The sequence below is a fragment of the Lepisma saccharinum genome, chromosome 7 (assembly GCF_977018435.1).
Source record: "Lepisma saccharinum chromosome 7, izLepSacc3.1, whole genome shotgun sequence".
NCBI classification, from domain to species: Eukaryota; Metazoa; Arthropoda; class Insecta; order Zygentoma; family Lepismatidae; genus Lepisma; species Lepisma saccharinum.
Window position 1 is genome coordinate 70,379,103 of NC_139235.1, and position 22,716 is coordinate 70,401,818.

The 22,716-nt window shown below is 38.0% G+C and overlaps 1 protein-coding gene across 4 annotated transcripts in view; it reads left to right on the forward strand.

Moving 5' to 3' along the window:
• LOC145989910 (uncharacterized) overlaps positions 1-22,716 on the forward strand; it is a 256,257-nt gene that overhangs the window by 231,434 nt on the left and 2,107 nt on the right. For 2 of the 4 annotated variants that reach the window (XM_083125408.1, XM_083125410.1), the window contains one exon: positions 5,688-7,473. The exons of the other annotated variants lie outside the window; for them this stretch is intronic. In XM_083125408.1, coding sequence (XP_082981534.1) covers positions 5,688-6,451 — 764 coding nt within the window. In that variant the 3' untranslated portion in view covers positions 6,452-7,473. Of the gene's footprint in view, positions 1-5,687; positions 7,474-22,716 lie in introns of those variants that run through there. 4 annotated transcript variants of the gene reach the window in all.

Sequence of the window (22,716 nt, forward strand, 5' to 3'; positions counted from 1 at the left end):
ACTTTGTTTCCACAATTTAACATCAGGATATATCTTAATGAGGGTTCACATGTTTTTGTGATTGCACAGGCTGGATGTGAAATAACGTGCCAGTGTGAATTTCTGATGAATTCGACACCAATGTTGCTCTCCGAAATAGTGACTTAGAGACAGCCAAAATATTATTTTAGACGATTTATTTCGTAGAAATTTTGAATTAGAGTATTTTGTAGGTGAATGAAATTAGATTAGTTTGTTTGGCTTACTAGTGAACTTGCTTGTATATTTCTTAGTTTTGAGAGTACTGAAACAAGCTACTTCCTCAAAATGTCAGTACACCCAAGACCTTTTACATATTCTAATGGTAATGACATCTCTAGCTAATATTTATATAGCCTATAATAACACACTACATTTATTGAATCTGAAACAATACTACAATTTCCTCAATGCACAGAAACTGCAATATATTAAGGTTCTTAAAAGAAAATAAACATAGCTAGAAACAAATCTATGTAATCGTCGTATAAAAGCTTATTTATCTAACTAAATGCATGTTAGTAGTGTGTGATACAGAAATCGTGTTGATTAGGGAAGCAGGGAAACGATATGATGATGCAAAATCAACAGCAGAAGAACAAAACACAACACAGGACGATCAAACAAGCATCTTGCACAAAATAACGTTTCGTCTTTTTTTAGAGAAAATATGCTAAAAAAATTACATTCGGGTTGGGGGGACAAAAAAATATCGCCCTGAGTAAGGATCCCATTTCAAGACCTGCCTGTAAGCAAGTAGTGAGAAGTACAGTTTTTTCTTCGTAGAGTAAGTATTAATCTTCTTTAGTGGTGTTGTAAATTTTCTGCCTCTTTAAACACAGCTCCTTACTTGTGTGCTAACGTTCTGTTCCCACTTTTATTTCTAAAAAAATATCTGTGTGTTTCAACAGCTTTTTGCAGTGCAGAGCACAAGCGGGATGAATATAAGTGGATAATGTAACATTCTACAATTTGGATTACATTATGTGAGACAGAATGAATATAGTTTATCTTTGACAAAGTTACAGTAGAACAGGTCACGATTTTCAAATAGAAAAATTATTTTAAAATTGCTTAATATAATTAATTCCTATATTTATAAATTCCAATGCTTTATAGTTATAGTATATAAACTTTAAATCATTTTTACTATTTAAATTGCATAACCTATTAAACAAAATTAATTACATTGCCAATAAAATGCATCTTAAGTTTCCCCTTTACAAGTTTTGTATACATCTTTGGCATTACCAAACACTATCGTGACGCCAAAGTTTCAAAACTCTGATTTGTCTTGTACACTGTGGAGCAAAAAAGGTAACTAAAGTCCTGTCTCATTTCCATGTTTCGGTTACCTTTTTTTTGCCCCACTCTGTACAATAAAATGCATTTGAATTTCGCGTTCGTTTACTTTTACAAGATGAAACACTTTCCGATACCGCAATCGAAAATATCGTTACGGTTGATGTACAGGGTGGGAAATAACCTTTTGCTAGGGGTCTGCAGGAAAAATTAACAACAATTAAGAAATTATGGTAATGCCAAATGTTTACTACGACAATTGTGGTTACAAAAACAAAATTAAAAGTTAGTTCACGACAAAGCACCTTGCTTCAAGGCAAATGCTAAAACCAAGACCTTCTTCGGCGAAGTGGCATTGACTTCTTCAGCAGTTCTGAATGGCCGGGTGCATCACCGGACCTGAATGCAGCGGAGCACTTTGGGGCTATTCTGAAGGACGCAGTTGAGTCCTTGATGATAGTTGAACGCGGACCGAACCGCTATTCCCGGCCAACACTCCTTGCACATCTGGAACAAGTCCTCCGTGACATGGAATGAAATACTGACTGTTTTTTAATCTTCTGAGCTCCTACCCTGATCGTCTTCGTGCTGTGAGAGAAGCAAACGGCGGACATACTAACTTTTAATTTTGTTTTTGTAACCACAATTGTCGTAGTAAACATTTGGTATTACCATAATTTCTTAATTGTTGTTACTTTTTACTGTGTACCCCTAGCAAAAGGTTATTTCCCACACTGTATGAAAAGTTTTTCACATATATAGACTTTAGCTTATATAGCTCTGGCATTACTTAACTAATACAATAGCTAATACAATATACTAATAGCTGAGTGACAAAACCAACCATTTCGCATACGTCCTTCGCTTACGCTCTGCAATATTATTAGTTCTGTGTGCGTGTTTATTCATTTGCATGCAATGCTTCTCTAGTTACTTCATCTGCAACCTTTCATTTGCCTGCATAGTATAACGAATACATAGAAGACTTCACAAGTACCTATAGCTTCTTTTTTTTGCTGCATATTATCACATCACATTTTACAATGCTTATGTTGTTTTAATAGTTTAATGCTTTTACACTTGGCTGGTCAATCGAGTTGTGTACAAGAAGGCTTATAAATTATAGTCAACCATGTAGAATCACATTTCACATAATGAAAATAACACTACATTATATTTAAATATGAACCAATAGACTATAGTTTCATTAAAACGTTATCAATAATTGTTCACTTAAATATGACAAAAGCATTATGTAATATGGCGGTCCTTGCTCAAGGTTTTCTACTAAAATTTAAAATCTAACCGTCATGCCAAGAGAATGTCCATTCTGCAACTAATGCTTAAAAATATCGCAATCGCTCTAGATCATACTCGTATCACTGTATCGTGCTCTACAAATTTGAACCATTCGGGTGACAAATAAATTACTCGACTATCTTTATACTTACGGAAATTTTGCGTACAACAGATGTCGACAATATGAATTCGTAATGAAAATTCACTAGACTAATTGCTAAAGGTATCAACATGTCTTAATACAAATATTTTTTTGTGAATCTCTTCGACATCAGGCCTTCAATTCAATGATTATATCATATAAGCGATTCATCTTAGTATTAAAACAAAATTATTAAGTAGTTTTAGTTCAATCATGATTGCTAACGTTGAATATGCTTTGGTTGACTGTGTAATGTACATTTTATGAAGATCCATTAACGATTTTTCTTCTAAGATGAATCGTTATTAAGATATTTGATACTGTTGTTTTTACATATATTTTTACACATAGATACACAGCACTAGATTTATTGAACAAGCAAATTACACGCGTTGGAATACAGTTTAGGAAAATACTCGTAGTACTAAAAGCAATCTAATTCTTCTAATCTTTCTAAGTATATATATTACTCTTAACAGGATTGTCACTGTATTTTTATTGCATAAATTTAGCTTAATGTTCTATGTATAGTAAATACTTGTATATTTTTTCTCACTGATGAATGAATGTGTGTGGCTATTTCCATCCATAGATTAACATATCTCTTTTTCTGTGCTTGAAACGGATAAAACATAATTTACCGAAGCATTATCTCAGAAATCAGTACCTTGCGGTACTCTTTTACACGTTGTATACTAACATGGATACGTGTATTACCATGTCTGTAGATAATGCATTTCAAGTACAAGTACTAATAATGTGAAAACACATTTATGGTACATGAAAGACATTACTACATTATATTCCAGCTTGTAACCTATGGGACCAGCAGCTTTTTAGTAATTACACGGTGTTTAACGTTTCTGCATTTAAGATCTATGTGTTCTTGATGTGTGATGTTTTCTATTCTCTGTCACCTGTTTCCTGTTGATTTTTGGTCTTGATTTTACTGTGTCTTTATCAATGATGCATTTGCATAATGTTCTGTGTGTTGTTTTGTACGGAGTGTTGGATTTCTCGGGAGAGCCGACAACTGGTTCTGTGCATCCGCAGACCTTTCGGAGCCTTAAGCCAGTCTCACACGGTACTTTGGTCCGTCTTCACTTCCAGATCGACCTCCGGCTTGAAACTACCACAAGATTCTTTACGTCCTCAGTTCGCGAGGGCAGCAAGAAGGGTCTCATACGACCCTTAAAAACTAAAGTCTTAAAACTGGCCACTTCACAATTTTAGATGCCAATGACTGTCGAAGAAAAGGAAAAATATTGCTTTCCCCAACAAAGAATAAGATAATAATATTGGCACTTTTGAAAAAAATGCAGCATATGTAGGCCGTAGCAGTGAATGTGAGTATATAACAAATTTTATTTGAAGTTCATATATCACTTTGCGGGTCCGCTCTAGACGAAAGCATTTTCCTTAGCATTTTTCTTAACATTTGTGCCGTGACCAAAATGGTACCGTGTAAAGTGAAAAATCTTATGGCTTTTCAGATGCCATGGCATATTTCATGGCATTTATCAAGGATAGAACCCGTCCTATTTCCGTAGCATTATTCGTAACATAACCAATCAGAAGCGACCTCTAGGTCGCGAGTAAGGAAGTCATGGCGGCCGCGTGAGATGTAAACAATGTATCACCTCACATTTTTAAAAGCCGATAACTATTGAACCGAGAGGAATGACGTTTCGTATAAAACGGTATTAGGTACAAAACAATAGCGCTGCTTAAATACATACTTTACAACGTTTACTGTACACCTGTACACGCATGGAAGAATATTTTAGATGTTTCAAATGTAAACAACGTGCACTCAGCATAGATGGTGTAACTCGACGTGCCTTTCATGATGTATATGTTATACATTGTAATCACAAAAGCTAGCCGAAAGGTTACATGAAATGCTTCCATAAGTACTATATGCTATGAGATTTTTGGGAGCATTTACATAGCATTTATGCTAGCAAAAATTGTAAAGGAAATGCTTTCGTCTAAAGTTGCATTACCCGTATATTACAACAGGGTTGCATATTCTAATGAATACCTTCTCCGTACGGTTTTGAAATTTATTTCCCATTACGAACTAGTCAAATAAAGTACGTAAACGTCACAAACATAAAAGCTAAAACGGCAGTGTTTACATTAAGCTTATCATGTGTACAGTCACCAGCAATAAAGATGAGACACCTAGATTCTGAAATACTTGCTTCCATGCTTCATGTGTGTTGCCTAGCTCTACGGGGGTGGTAGAAGTTGCCATTGAAAATTTGCTATTAAAATCCATTTATGACTGTACATTGCACTGAAATTTCCTTGGTCATAAAATACTTATTGTGAGATTTACTTCGAAAACCATGAAGCATTATGTACAATTCGTAATTTATATATCATTACAACACTGGAGATGTATTATCTGTAGTGCCATGAACAGCACAGTATATACATTACAGCAAATATATGTGGCTGTTCATTTCAAAGTATCAGTATAAAAGATATAGACATTCGGACTATTTATATAAAACATAGCAGACTCTTTATTCGATAAATAAAATGTTCACCTCAGTCGTTTATATAGTTTTTTTGGTCGAATGAAAGAAATAGCTGCCTTGAAATCAACAGTCTAATTGCTAGTCTTCTTCTTTTCCCTACGCCAGCTGGTCAGTGTGGTCTCTTCAATTCTGATTGGTAGTTCTACGGTCTCAAGGATGGATTTAAAGAGAGCTTTTAATTCTGTCGGGAATTGAAGACGAGAAAAGTTGCACACGATGGTGAAGTAAGGAATCTGGAAGTCGATCGGGTAGTGAAGTACCATGTGAGACTGACTTTATCAGCAGCTGTGAGGTCGCGGGGGGAATCTAATGCCCCGTATGAGAAAGTGGTGTCTGTGGTACTCCTTACTAACCAGTGATTTCTCTTTTTCCTGTAGACGTGACCATGATCGGGGCAATGCCAGCTGTGGCAGTACGTCATGAACGGAAAAGGCAGGACAGGCAGGACAAGAAAAAGCCAAGACCGCATCACCTTTACTTAGGGCACAACCGCGAAAAACACAGCTCACCCCCAAAAGGTTCCTCTCCGTGTCAAAGCAGGGCGGGCACACCGTCTCCCAGCCTTGCAAACAGTCCTGTCCAATCTCCTGCAGGCACGCTTGAGGAGTACGAAGAGGAACCTCAGGATTACTATCTCTGTCGCAAGGTGAACATCCTGTACGTGGTCGTGATAGTGCTGTTGCTAGGCGGAATCGTCCTTATCGTCGGATTGGTGCAGCTGAAGCCAGGTTCGAACGCCAATGCGAACCGGTACTACATCATAGCTTCCGGTTGTCTCCTTCTACTAATTGGCTTCATCCTTATCACCCTACGCTGCTGTATCCTACCGTGGCGCTTCAGACGAATGCAACGTCTGCGCAAAGAGGAATCTGCAATATCCACGGTGTCCATTGGGGTCAGCAACGACACGTCGCTGGTCACCAACGGGAAAGGTGGCCAGAACGGCCAAGCGTGCAGGAAAGAGTCCGACAGCACCTTGATAGACGGAAGCACTTTGCACACGGATACAAACAGGAGCATCAGCATTGAGATGGCTACTTCGATGGGATCACACGACACCCTCCAATCCATCAAATCTCCCTCAGAGCACGATGCCTTGATCAAGAAGAGTACGTCCAACCTTGGGACAAGTTCAACATAAAGAAGACCCATGAGACATTGCTGAAAGCAATTCTAAAATACTGAACTGCCGATGAGTAAGATAACTGAAATATCTTGTTATGCCATGTCAGTGTACTTTTAACGTACAAGAGTGTGACACCAATTAATTGACATTCATGATCATGTATAGCCCTCCCTTTTTTTCTTGTCAAAGATATGTTGTATATGTGGTGCCAGTTCACTGTTTATAACGAAAGAATGCAAATATGACACAGTAGATGAATATTCTGCAGACTGAAGACGAAAACTACAAATCAACTAGACCAAGCAAAAATGCTGTGAATTGTGACTAAATTGAATGTTACCAGTTTTATGATGTAAAGTAATTGTGAAGCTATCACTAACCTAAGGCGAATTTATCAATTACAGCAAATTCTTAAAAACCTATATCTTGTTTAATAATGTAGACAAATATATATTTCAGTATACGACTAAAAAATTCAACGCTATTAAACAAATCAAATTTAATTGCTTTCATATTTAACAATTTATATAAAAATTAAGCTTTACTAAACCCTTTAATAATTAAACATTTAAAGAAATTAAAAGCTTTTAAATTATCGGTAGTAAAGAAACATTCTTTCTGAAAATATGAAAAATAATTTAATGAATAATGACTTTCAATACATTTATGCTGTACATGATAATGTGCCTAATGCACTTTTTTGTATAAGAAATATGTCAATTTTTTGCTACTTTGTGCATAATTTTTGCCTAATCTTTAGTAAATATTGTATCCATACATATGTACTAGCATGTTTTTATGAGTAAAACATGTATCTTTGTAAACATATTGAAGACAGTAACTTATCATTCCTCTCTATCAGTGTACATTATTTTCCTATGAACGCATACTGGAAGATGTGAGTGGTGTATTATGTACTACGATGGTGGTCATATTGAACGTTGTATGTCAAAGTGTTATGTTAATGTTCACTGTACCTTATAAATAATATAATATTTATATAACATAAAAATGGCTTTTCAACGCAACAAATTTTTCGTCAATATATCAGGAAGGACATATTTATAAATCCTAATCTATGTAGGAAAGTGTAAACAAAAACTTCATGCATTTTACTTTAAGCATGCAGTAATGTAATAAAAAGGATCGAACATCTCATTAACTTTTATTGCAAGTTACATTATTCAGGTTTTATAAAAGCGTGTGCGAAGTTTATGATTTTACATTACAGCCTCATTTAAGTTGAAAATTTGAATTAGAAATATTAATATTATTAGACCGAGTGCATTAGACATGTTGCTCCTACCTTATCACAAAGGACAGAAACAGCTATTTCTTCGGTGATACACTATCTGCCTTATCTTTTGGATTCAATATTTAGTGTACTAAAGAAAATAGGTTGTGCAAGAGTTTACTGAGCCATGAATGCTGAATGTATGCTTGTAAAAATGCATGCATGCATGCAAAATGCACGTAATTATTCATTAATTTTAATCTTCTCTTGAGATATGTAATTATTTTAACATACCTTGCAGATGATATTCTTCGATTTTTCAATTGTCGAAACATCTTACCAGAATTTCTTAGAACTTCATTTTACATTATGACATCCCCATGTATTTTACCTCTATATAGGAAGCAAATTACGTGCAAACATCGTACAGTGGGATCCATGAGTATTACCTTGCAAATTGTCCATCATCATGTTCGTGCACTTTATTTGACCCAATAACAGCTTCAAGAATTAAAAGAAAACTCAAAACAAGCTGTTGACAACTTCTTCACCAGCATACATAAAAATCCATCCCTTAAAACGCATAGGTTTAAAAAAATAATAATAATTAAAATAGTCATGGACAATTTGCACGGTAATACTCATGGATCCCACTGTACCACGCAGTGGATAGTTAGACTGGGCCCCCAATTTCCTAGAGCCATACAACTACGTACCTAGTAGTGAGAGCATTAGACCATATCAAATAATTGTAAATTACAAGCAAATGTATCTTTTCAATTTCATGTTTATTACAACCAAAGCATTGACAAGTATAGTAATTAGCTAGGGCTAGGATTTTGATGCAAATGCATCTTTTTTTTGTAAGGCAGAAACATTGTGTCGGTGGAAGTCGAGATAAATTTTTCCGTGTACAAGGCTCTCTTGTCCGATAACCGACAATCATTCACTTTTGAAAATTTGCATATGATTATCGTTGTCTACTGCAACTCAGTACTTAAAGTGTAAAAGATAACAAATAGTCAACTTTCTTAGTTGTACTACCATACGCAATGAACATGTAATAGATACTGTAACGTTAATTTGTAATTTGAATTTCTCTTGGTAGTTTATAAATTTGTTTTACAAATCTTTCAGAATTTTTAGGTCATTTTTCAAAGTTTATAGGGCATTTTATTGCATGTATTGCAAGGTATTGCATTTTTTAAGGTCATTTTTTGGCAATTTTAAAGTCATCAAAATCCTAGCCCTAGTAATTACTAATGACAAGAATTCTAATATTTAGATAAACAACCAGTAAATAACCTTGACTTCTTAGCACCTAAATTGAGTGTTCACCCCCTTGTATACTAAATACTTAACTGCAGTAGAACTTTTCCCCAGTGTGTGTGTGTTTGTGTAGCTTCGCTACCCGAGAGCAAGTGGTCGAGCGATTCTCCTGGCTCGGACACGAGGCCCCGAGATTACGTAGCGTGACGTCAGACCATGTGATGTAGCGTTGCCAAGTTTATCGTACAGTTATAAAATGGAGGGGTGATAACATAGACCAAGAACTTTCTACCTACAGTAGGAAATACAGTATTGTATATTCACATTGTTCAAGGTTTTCTAGAATAAATGCCAAGTACACATTTTTTAGATACAAATATGAAAGTATATTTTCTGGTAAAACGGGAGTAGGAAAGTCTTATCATATGTACTGGGTTTCATTAAGAGCGCTCGAACTTTGAAATGAAATAAAACAAATTGTGTAAGTGATATCACCATGCTTTTAATTTTATTTTGAAGCCAAGTCGATGACATTATGTTTTAACAATTATATCAGCCAAATGGCGGCCGCGGCTCCGCTGGGTGATTCGGATCCTGGAGATCTAATTTTCGATGACATTCTCGCACAAAAGTGGCTCAATTTCACCAATGACGCGAGTTATGTTGACCTTGAGGGCGGCAATCGTCTGTGGTTTGTCGGCATAGAACCTAGATTTCACGTAGCCCCACAAAAATCTAATGGCGTTAAATCACAGGATCTGGGAGGCCAGCTGATGTCGCCACCTCGCCATATAACGGAGCCTTCGAACTTCTCATGCAACAAAGTCAGTGTATCGCGTGCAGTATGGCACCTTGCGCCGTCCTCTTGAAACCACATGTTTGTCAGTTCCATCCCATCCAATCTAGGCCAAGAAAAAATTGTTAACATCGCCCTATATCAATCACCGTTGACAGATTCCGCCGGACCAAAATGTACAGCAAACGGTGACTTTGTCGGAATGCAGTGGAACCTGATGAATCTCCCGTGGGTTTTCGTCGCTCCAAATCCGGCAATTCTGCTTCTTCACGAAGCCACTAAACCAGAAATGGGCCTCGTCACTAAACATGATTTTTCGCCCAAAAGCAGGATCAGCTTCCAACTGCTCTAGAGCCCAGTCAGCTAATGCACGGCGCTGTCTATGGTCGTTGGGCTTTAGTTCTTGAGTTAATTGCACCTTATACGGGTGAAGACCCAAGTCACTACGCATAATCCGCCAAGTTGAAGTCGGAGAAATGCCAAGTTCTTGCGCACGACGCGGAATGGACTGTCTTGTGTTCTCACGCACACTGTCCCGGACTGCTGCAATATTTTCAACGGATCTTGCACTTCGTTGACGCACAGGTGTTTTTTGGTCTACCACTGACCCGGTTGTTTCGAACTTCTTGATTAGACGGCGAATTGTTGACTCTGCAGGACGATCGTGGAGACCATAAATTGGACGCAGCGAACTCAACGTTTGGCGAACAGAGCACTGCTTTCGATAATATATTATAACAATTTCCACGCGTTGTTGAATCGTGTAGCCAGAAGCGTGGTGTGCATGTAGCCGGTGTTATCGCAGGTAACAGCAAAATGTAAAGAATTAAAAAGTTGTTTCAATAAAATAACAACATTGTTAAATACGTTAATGAACACCGTTGCCGTCGAGTAGATATTGCCTAGGATATTTTTTCTGCAACCGACAGAAGGGAAGAGGGAGGCCGTTCCGCTACACTGAAGAGGCAACAAGGGAGAAAAGGTTGCCAATGCAAGGATAGAGCGGGGAAGTTCTTTGGAGCATTGTGTGCTATGGGGTTATTCATATGCCTGTTAAGGGGCCCTGTTGCAGTTCAGACCTACCGGATCAGCCAGTGTTGTCACATCGGATTGGCAGAAAAGAGCTAAATCCCGCCTAAAATAGGAATATCATTTCTGTAAAGCAACTAGAGGTAAACTGCAGAGCCAAGGCTGGATTGAAGTACAACTGAGACCAGTTAGGTAATAGATGAAAATATAGTCCCTTGGTGTGATTCGTGATTTGGACAAACCTTGCTCCAAAATACTAAGTTGGCAACAGTTGTACGTACAGCTGTGCTTCCCTTCCACAAAGGAGCGGAGTTCTGTCCTGTGCTCAGTGCTCACCACACAAACGTCAAACTGACCCGAGAAAAGTGTAGTTCTTCTTCTTCCCCTTCGCATCTCATTGCAAAGAAACAGAGACAGATGAAGAATTGACAAGGGTCGACCACTATTCATTGGATTTTCGTGATAACTGTCTCATGAATGGTAGTTCTTTGTAGGAGTGTTTGTGGCTAAATCACTGTGCTGATTGCAAAACAAGAACGAAATGAACAAACATCTAGCTCGAAGACATGTTTTCTTTGCCGAGGGGGGGATGGGGGTGTGATAAAGTCTAGCAGGCATAATTGTCGTACTGATAGCCGGTAACACTTTTGAAAAAGCCACGCTACGCCACTGCGTGTAGCGTTCCATGGTGAATTGTCAAAACTAACTGAGCACGCCTACTAAAGATAACAGTTGCCAAACTTCGAGCGTTCTTGTTATTGAGATACGTACGTATAAGAGATTAATTTCTTGAAAAAGTAGATAATTATCGAATGACACTGTATAAAATTAATGAGTGTCAATCTTCTACGAAATACATATTTTGATAATAGATATTGAGTATACTGAATACAATCTGTTCGACGTTTTCGCAGGCATATTAGAATACACGAAAATCATAATAAAGAATAATTAATTATAAAAGGCTTAGAGAAAAGTAACCTTTTCACTCAAAGTTGTACACAACTAAGTTAATAACATTAAACTATTAAAAACAGTATTTTAAGCCTTGTACCAATGCAGCAACTATTGAGTGCTAGTAATGTTTTGTATGTACTTCAACTATGCAAGCAAATGAAAAGTTAGTTGACAGATGAAATAACCAGAAAGAAAATGCCAATTAATAAAGACGTACACAGAAGTAATAATTAATATTGGAGAGAATAAACGAAACTCAGATTTCGAAAAAAAAAACTGACACTCACTGCACAAATATAATTTGGACTACGTGTGTATACAAACATCTGCAGGTGTATACATTCTCTCCTTACAGCTATAATAAATATGTTATAGAGAGACATAAAAAAGGCATTATCTAGATCAGTGTTTCTCAACCGCCGGGCCGGGAGAGGTTTCCCTGAAGTTTGCAACTTGCAGCCCGAGCTGGCAACCATTTGGAAGCACTGCAAGGAGATTCTGTCTCTCCAGTGCTGGTGAGAAATCAAAACCATTGATCAATCAAATCAACATCTACATTTGAATCACAACCATGGGCCTTTCTCCAGTTAGGGCAGGAAGGGTGAAGCTACTTGCAGCCAGAGCTGGCAAGGATCTGGAAAGATGGCCTTTCGTTCGCTTTTCGGCTGAGATATCAGGAGATGCTTTCGCGACAGTAGAGGTAGGCGATCAAACAATCTAACCGGTGGGGAGGAGGGGGGGGCGTTCTTTCTTCTCACCTCCAAATTTGTAGGTTGACGAAAGGGCACCGCGGTCAATTTCATTAGCGCTGGCATTTTCGATAACGAATATATTAAAGTGGAAATATTCTAATGAATTGGAATTTTTAGGTGCCCAAAATGTAATATCCCAGTGTACATCACCACTTACGAAATTAATTTTATTACACTAGCCATTGGAAACTAAGATTCAATTAGATTTGGTCGTTGTCAACGAAGTTTATATTTGTCAACAAGCCCAGACATAATCCAACTAGCACTCTCTATAATCACGCCATAATTTATTTAATATTACATTTCAACAGTACATAATACATATTAATTAACTATAAAGCTAAAAGAATTAAAAAGCTATTTACGAGTGAATTTGTTGGGATCGGGGCATCGACTTTTTAAAAAAAAACGAAATCAAGAGCAGCGGCTTAACTAAGGTTGAGAACCACTAATTTACATTAATACATGATTGAAGGCTCTCTCTAGCTTGCAACACTAGTCTTATGATTCCTTAACCTGGCGAAAGCTTCGGTGGGCACCGGTGAATTACGGAACGCCGAAGTGTGCATGGACGGTGCACCGGTGGATTCTATAAAGCGCGGTGTCATCTTCACTTTGCGGTTAACCTAGCGTTACAAATAAATATATATAATAAATATATCAACCAAATCTCTGTTGATTCATTTACATTTATGTTGAGTCAACAGCAACTGTGGGCATGAAAGACCATAAGATGGAAAGCAAGGTATAAGAAATGGGCAATAACCCCTACCACATTCATTTAATGTACCATCTGAGCATTCACCTGGAGTATCTTTGAATCAATCTGTCACAGTCATATGCTGCATCCGGAATAAAGCTTATCCAATGATACTACTCGTTCAGTGTTTCACTGTGTGAATTGGAACAATAAAAATGTATGCTAAGATACATCATATTTCCATGCAGTTATTGTCCTTTGCCTCCATAATTTAGAATTAGAAATTCTTTATTCATGGGCGAATCTTGTCTTCTTGCTGTTTGTAAAGTAATATCTGTGCATATTTCTCTCTCTCTACCTCACACACACACTCTCTCTCTCTCTCTTTATGTATAGTTGCCGTTACTAATTATAATGACGAACTATAGCTGGATTTTTTTATGGAGCGCCTTGCGGTACAATTATTACTTTAACATAAAACAGATTGCCTAAATGTAGTACAAGCTATGAGATCGAAAACTACTTATATCATCAATTCACATCATAACATTGATTTTACATTGAAATTCTAAGAAATGAATATCTCTTACTTGCAATTTGTGGGTAGCCTCAATTCAAAACTTCATATAGTGGTCCGTTGCGAGGTTAATAATGAGGTTATATAACTGGCCTTTATCGTTCATGTGCTCTGAAAATACAATATAAGAAGGAAATCAAATTGGAGTATCGTTCAGGACACTAATCAGACAGATAACTAATACAAAACTAATATTGGGGCATTCCAGCGTTATGTGTGCGACATTTTACACGCAAAATGTAAGGTTCTAGATGTGCGCTCTGATTAAAACATTCATAATGAATTGATTTCATGGAATTATGAAGTACTTTGTGGTCATAGGCGTGCGCAGATCCTCTGATTAGAGGGGAGGGGCAAAAGCCTTGATGAAAGTTCAGTCGGGAAAGAAAAACCTCATTTTATCTCGCTGTTTAAATTTCATTGCATTGATGGGTGTGTGCGTTCCTTTTCCTCCAAACAATTGTGTTCATGCACTTAAGACAAAACTGTTTAGCAGCAAAAGTCTGAAGTACTTAATAGTTATAAGTTCTATATCTGGCAATTTACAATGCAGATATAAACATTAAACATTAAAATTGCGAGCGAAGCGAGCAAGAAAATCTTTAGATCCAAATTTTTGCAAACCGAAAATAATACTGATTTAATATGGCACAAAAAATTTCATAGGGCGCCATGGCATTCTCTTTTACATTTTTTTTCATTTTGATCGTTCGGCGCCCAGGGCCAACTCCCGCCGCTCCCTAGCAACGGCTCTGACTGTAAGAAAAGCAGAAATTGCGAGCGAAGCGAGCAAGAAAATATTATGCATTTTTATTTGTATAAAATTTGATATCGAGGGGGCAATGGCTCCTTTGTGCCTCCTGGAGGTGCTTTGGGCGTCTGGAAGAAATAATGCAAGAAAGACGTGAAAACTAATTCCATCTTGAGTATCCTTTTGTCCTGCTACTCTTAGATTCTACTAGTCTTGCCTCAAAGTTTGCCCCCTTAAAATTGATTTCCGTCCAAGGTTGGGGAGGGGCAATGCCTATTTCACCCCTGCGGTTGCGCCACAGCACACCCCCTTCTTCCGTAGTTGCTTTGAACTTTAATCGGCTTGAAAATACTTGATTCTCTTTAAGAATATAATATCCTTTAATACCGGCGATAAGTTTCCTCTACACTAAATTTCGGTGAAAGTCTGATAATGTAGGGACATGGACGTCTGGAAGTTGGGAGGGGGGGAAAGGGTGGCCAAATGTCGAATGTCAACCTAAAAGTATATATTTCACACGTATAATTTGATTTCATTCATAGTAATTTACATTAATGCCATAATTTCAAATTCATATGGTGTTTTTTGAAGGGGCAACACTATTATAGGGTTAATATGCCCCATGGAAAAATACCTTGTTTCTTTCTCCGTAGAAAAAATCTGTGGAAGTCCATGATTAGGGGGGCAATTTCCCCACTTGCACCCCGTGCGCACGCCTATGTTTGTGGTGTCTGCTAATAAATTTAAAGAAAACTTGAGTATAATGATGTAGCCTGAATGCATTGTTACATGTGATACATGTGTAACGCTATAAAAATGTAGCAAAGTTTGACTTCAATTGTCAGTGAAGCACATAGGCTACAAATGCTAATCATTTTTGTTGGTGAAATATGCAAATTGTATGCATTCACATACATATAAACTTCAATGCAATTAATAACACTGATTAATTCATTTTGTTACTTACATGGAGTAGGGCCACTTTTCGTGGAATGACACTATTAAGTATATTGACGACTCACAAAACGTGTATCTGAAAAATTTTTCATGTGGAGAGATAGGTCACATGAAATTGATTATTAGCTCATACCTTTGACCAATCTGGATAATTTTTCCATTGGGGGGTGTAAGTTCATATTTAAGAGGGTGTAAATGTAAATTTAGAGATAAAAATGGTCATAAATTGAGCCATTGCGAAAAACTTTTATTGGCCGCTGAGGAAATGGGGGGGGGGGGGTATGTGGTAAGACCAACTTCTCATTGTATGACCTTCAGTGTAATTTCATTTTAGAAATACACAAGGATTATAACTAAAGTCGGTCCAATAACCAAGCAGAGAAATCAACTCAATTAAGACAGTGGAAGGAAGACTAATAATAAAAGGCTTTACGATTTAAGTCGTAAAATTGTTGGTTTTGCGAAAAAAAATACATAAGGGCTACATTAATATGAGGTATATTTGACATTTGCCTGACGGGCTTTAGACAACATAAACAGTGTGAATAAAGAATATAGACTACCCAAATGACAATCAGTAACTGACTTATACCACAAACAAAATTATTAACTCTTTACATAATGATACTGTTCCGTGTAGTCAAGATTCCAACGACTTCCAATTTGTTTTATTTCAACTTAAGACCCATTTCTAACAGTCAATTTTGGCAAAGGATCTAGCTTAAAACAGGGCAACGACTGACGTGAATTAAATACGCAACTAACTACTCTACAAAAAACAACTTAAAAACTAAACCATTACATTAACACCACTACTTCCGGTCTTTGTTCAATTTAACTCGTCCTCTTTGATACTAAGAAAGAAGAAACTCAACTTCAAGTACGATACCTTTAGCTAATCAGTAGGAAGTGAATTTTCTTCAGGAGACTCACTCTCCTCCTACCTTTCGTGCTTCGTAGCCACGCCCCTTACATAACAAAAACCATCTAGTGGCAAACCAAAGTAACAGTTATTTGATAAAGCCACTGCATAGTGGATACATCATTGTCTCATTCTCCCTGTTGCCTCCCTCCCGCCCCTCCAGTTCCGACATCTCTGTTCAGAAGTGGCCGAATTGGAAATAAATTTCTGCTCGTATGCACATGTTGTCTTTTTATGCATTTTCTTCTTGTGTTTGTGATTTCTTAAATAATATATAGATTCTCCTTCTCTCTCTTTTACCACCACAAATTGAGCTCCTTTTTTGTGCCACGCATGAATTGTAATATCTAATCATGTATTAGACCATCGCTTCTCAACCTATGGGGCGCGACCCACTACTGGGTCCCGAGGGGACATCTGGTGGGTCGCGAAGTCGGGTTCGAAAATGTATTTACTGTGTCTTCAAAACCATACATAGTGTACATAATTACTTTTCTAGAATGAAGTATGTCTAATTTGTGTAAGAAAGCGTAAAAGAGGGCATCTTAAAGTACTCGGCGATAGCAAAAATATGATTATAAACTGGGTTCACACCCCTACAAGTAATTCTGCTGTGCCCCTGCTTATGGGTCCCATGAAGTGTAATATCCTTCAAGATGGGTCCCGTGCTGAAAAGGGTTGAGAATTCTCTCATATGTAATACACAACCTTTAAACACTGATTTATTTGCAGCATCAATACTTTCTTTCACATGTTATCCGGGATTATCAACAAATGACGATATTACTCTGACAGGTTTATTTAGAAGGCGGTCAGCTTCTGAAATTATAATATCGCGGTTTTGAAATTTTGCAATGAATCAGAAAGTTCCGACAAAGCAGCATACACAATACCAAACTTTATTTATGTGAGTTTATTTTCCACTCCTTTAAAGGCGGCCATTTCTTTACTATCATTACCATCACTAGATCTTTGGTCAAGAAACTTGTATAAGGCTGGATAATAATTCTCCTATTCAAAAAGCGAAGTTTACATTAGCAGCACTTATTTAATTTAATATTTTAATTGCAGACGCTATTATTGCGTTTCTCATGATGATGTTTGAGCCACAAGGAGCGCTCGGCCGTGGACAGTGGGGTGGGGGAAGAGTGCAGAGTGCTGTACGGGACAACTCAAACATGCAAGAAAGGAAGAAAGAAATGAGAGACTACTTTGTTGGCCATTGCGTAGCTACCGTGCGTCCAATTCCTTGTGAGGCCGAGAGATCGGGAGAAGTGTGGAGGCGGCGCTAGCGGAGATGCCGACATTTTCGACTAGTAACGTCCCGCTTAAGTTTACCCTCGAAAGCGTTTTGCTTCGCTTGGAATCGTTTGGAGGTTTCCAATGTGCAACACTGTATCAAGATTATGTTGCAGACTCAACCGTTAAAAATCAATGGTTTTCGTGAGCATTGTTTGCAATCTGAAAGCTCCGAGCTTGAGTTGTTCTTTCCTTCGCGACTACAGGCGCCCTGGACAGAGCTCGAATGGAGTGAGGAAGAGACCTTGAATTAAGAGCGTGTTAATTTCGTACTGTGTGAAAGAGTGTGGATTTTGGTTACTTGCCGTGCTACTTCTTTGTGCAATTGCAATGTGTGTGTGTGTGTTGTGTGTAAGTGAGGCGATTGAAATGCCAGCCGCAAAGTTCACGTTAGAACAAATAATTTTTATGTATGACACTTACGTGAATACGGACTCGTGTCGAGACGTGTGTAGGCAGTTTGTACAGAAATTCCCTGGCTTTTCACCTCCAGGTAGAGAGACGGTTAGACGTCTCGTCCTTACATTACGAGAAACTGGAACGTTAAGTTTTAGAACCCCTAAGCAAAAACGACGGATTCTAACAAAAGAAAAACTCGACGAAATTGAGGCAACGTTAGAACGCTCTCCAAACAAACCTCTAAATTTCATCAAACGATGCCAGGAATGTGTGAATGTAGGTTGACACCACTTTGAACAACTCTCATAACACAGGTTAGTGCTCGTCTTGCAATATTAATATAAATATCAGTGGCGTAGCGTTATAGTACGCCCGGCGTTCCCAGATTTAAAATTTCAAAAATGCGTAAATATAAAGTAAAACTTGACTAATTTCATATATGTTTGACCTTCATGGTATTATAATAGCTATTTTTCGCGATCCGCTTGCAACGCTCCACTAACAACACTCGTTCTAGCATTTTTTTTTTCAATGCCTTTCCTGGCCGGACGCCGAGCAGGTTCGGCGTAAAGGACTCTATATTCCTTGCTGTCTATCTGGAGGGAAAACTTGGACAGACTTGGATCTCTACAGCACGCGCGCAAATGCTCTCTCGTACGCCAGTTTACGGAGCAGAGGACTACACGGTGATTGGTTCACGTGACCCTTCCGCCTTCTGAAACAGATGACAGCGGTAGTACAGCGGTAGAATTCCTACCCGTTTCTTCCCGCTCATGCCACTCGTGCTATGTGATGCTACAATACGCAATATTGACTGACGTAACTTTACCAAACTCAAATATACCACTTCATAATGGCCACTGCATTGTATAATTTATCGCACGAACAGCGATGTGCATTAAAAACTAAAATATCAACACAGTTTTTGTCAAATAAGTTGGTGAAGTCCTCGTGGTAGAAGTTCAGCCTGTGGCTGCTCTACCACTTAACCCGCAAAACTATTATTGTCTATTATTATTATTATTATTGTCTCGTTAGTATCTGTCAATGGAAATGTTTAGCATTCATTTGAAAACTCTTAACATCGAATGACTCTGGACAAAATTATTTTAAAATGTTTATCAATATTCTCAAGATGTAATAAACAGTGGTCTGAATTACTAATAGACACTGTTACGTCAGTTGAGTGTACTATAGTTGAATCATCCACCCACCTCCGTGTCAGAGTGTTTTGCACAGCGCGCCAAGATGACAGAGGCCCCTGATTCGAATCCCGGGGTGAGCACGGGTGTTCTTTGTGAGTGTCCCTTCATCAACTTCATCACTCATATTCATATTCGCGATTAACCAAACGAGGTAGAAAAGCGAAGTAAAATAAACCAAATCAATCAGTAGTTGGATCACCCACAACAATGACGTCTACTATTATTCCGAGGCGCTTGTGATTCAGGTAGGTTTCTTAATGACTTGCGTCATGCAGAAAGGTATAAAACACCAGAGTTCAAAACATTTGTTGCATAGTAAGGCATCTAATTTTCTAGCTAAAACATGCATGGATGATGTTTTATTGAAACCCCAGCTGACTTCAGGCAAATAATACTTGTGGCGACTAATACCATAAGTAAATTATTAAGCAAGAAAGGGCCGACCCTTCCTTCGGACTTGGCGTTCCCACCCGAAATGTCCATGCTACGCTACTGATAAATATATGCATGCTAAAGATATGTCCATAAAAATAAGCGGGACGTTATTGGACGAAAATGTCAGCATCTCCGCTTGCGTCGCCCGCTACGCTTCTCCCGATCTCTCAGCCTCGCAAGGAATTGGACGCACTTGTGCGATCAGCTCCAATAAATAAGTGCGAATTTTAAAAATTACTGCCGGTATGATTTTTGGCATCTTAATTTACTACCGGTATGCCATATCGACTCATACCGGCCCAATTAGATCGCTATGTAGATTTGTAGTCTGCGCCACATCACTGGCATGCCCCTCTCCTTATAGAACCGCCTAAGAAAGGGATTGTTATCAGGTTTTGGATTATGTATCGTACTTCTTGTTGTAAGTGGAACAGCTCGTGCAAAATACTTTTTTCAAATTCTTCTTCGAAACTAATAACATTGAAAAATTATTCTTCTCAATTTCCAGCACAGTACCCCTTCTCACGTACAATCTCGACGTCCCTGGCAGAACAAAGCAGAACACAACCAATGTTCACGTTATTACTTGACATGTCTTGTTCAGCAGTACGATAATGTAATTCCATGACACAATATGGAATCAAGAACATGTTTCACATCAGGTACCATTGTAGAAAGCTTTCGTGGCGCAAAACACGCCTTTGTTTCCAGGACCATGTTACGTAATTATGTGAGTGTGCTCAAGGGTGAATTACATTTTACGTTTAATAACAGAACTGTTGTTGCATGGTGCTTCTGTGAAGTGCACAATAATTTGAAACTTGTCTGTATTAACAAGTCACTAGTCAGCACAATTATATTGTAGTTGAATTCCTTCTAATCGTGCAGGAATATTTCTAACTTGAGAGCGCTAGTGGGCCTCTTCAATGGCGCAGTGGTAGCTTCGTCGCCTTGTAATCGAGGGGTCCCGGGTTCAATACCCGGTGGAGGCACATAGTGGTTCGGATCCCACTTTAAACTGTAGGTCCAGTCCCAACTAGCCTTACTGTGCACAAAGTGGACTTAAAACACCAACTCAATCAATTAATCAATTGAGAGCGCTGGCAAAAAGTAAAAAGGACACCAATGGCGTGCCCAAAGGGGAGGGATCATAACCCCTCTTTGGCCCAGTATCCCCCCAAAAAAGAAAGAACGTCAAAGGCAATAAATGATAGCAAAACGAGGACTGACTACAGAAAAATAAAGCAATAAACGTAACCCCCCTTTTTTTAAATCCTGGGCACGCCACGGGGATGCATACAATGCGTCATGCTCACAATGCTTCATGTGCTACATAATATTTGTAAATGTATGTGCATTTAATCCACAAGACTGTGTGTACGAAAAACTTGTTAATTTCAGAACAGCCATAAATTCTGTTTCTACGAGATCAGTTTCCGCCTCAGAGGTGTGACATGCATATACGCCTAAAATTAGACCGAAAGTACAGGAATGAATTTTATTATAGGAGTTGTGCTTACTCTAGATACGTCCCTGTTTTGTACGCATAAATACAGATTTTGTAAAACAATAAGATGAAATGATGATTTTCTTTCCTGATTGAACCTTTAACAACTCTATTGCTCCCTGCCCTAAACATTGGGTGTGCGCACGCCTATAAGATGTTACTAGCGAATCACGATACTATGACCTTAGAAGAAGTATTCCATTCAACGACCTGACAAACTTACAAAATGTAAACATTTCTTTATCCTAGATATCTGGCACGAGTTTTACGTAAATGAAATGCAATTACAAACAACAAATAATGAGGCTATGGTGCAAGATTTTCACTTACCAACACTGAATGTTGTTAATATGTTAATGCAGGTGTGGTTCGTATTCTTCTACCATTTGAACTTGAAATATAACTCCCTCTTATTTCATAATAAACACAACTTCAGTGACCTACTGACAAGGTAAAATGGTGCACTACAACTAAGTTCATTCATTTAGGCTGGATTTTATGTAAGTTTATTTGTCTAATATATGTTCCTTGTTTGATTTCTGTCATCTTTAGTACAAGATAATTATATAATTGTTGTTATATTTCGATATTGTCTAAAATCTAATTACAAAACACACGTACGCATTACACAGGTTATTTCTGTTCCTCTTCCTGTTTAAATTCAAAATCCATGGACGTCGATCACAGATGCCTATCACTTTGCAAATCGAAACTAGACCCTTTATTCTTTCAACGCAAGTGCACTGGCACCTTTTTATAGTTTCCAATACTTGATTCGAGGCTCTTCAATTGCTCGAAGATAAATAGAAAATAGGACTTATAGTGCAATATATTACTTTGCTGTACAAATATCCCAATAAAGATGGATTGATTTGGTTGATTTTACTTCACTTTTCCACCACTTTTAGCTAATCGCGGAAATGACGATGAGTAATAATATGATAAAGGGACACTCACAAAGAGCATCCATGACCAGGCCTGGATTCGAACCCGAGACTCCTGGCTTCGTAGCGCTTTGACTTAATCACTCTGCCACGGAGGCCTGCCCCCCACAAAGAAACCAGTTACAGATTAGACATTTCATTAAGAGGGAACATGAACCTGCGGAGGATGGGTATGGTGCGTTATTTTTAGTAGTTATAGGTACTGCTATGTTTTACTACTTCTATTTTCAATGTCTCCCCCACTTTGTTTTAAGGAAAGCTGATCCAAAATTGGTCGAGTCTTCCATCAACTCAAACTTACAGGACGGTAGGAAACAAAGAACTGAAAGTTTCGATTTCAACAGTAAAGCAAAACAACAGTTTTGCTACCTTGTGCATACATAGCTAGCCTGCCTAACCTAACAACGTAGGCATTTAGCATAAAATTAAAAAGCTTTTTCCCGTGACGTCAGAACATAAGGTTGGTCAAGTGTCGTGCGATATGTGAGACCCGTAAAGTACGGATTAATGACACAGATTCAATGAAAAGACAGGGTTGCCAAACAAA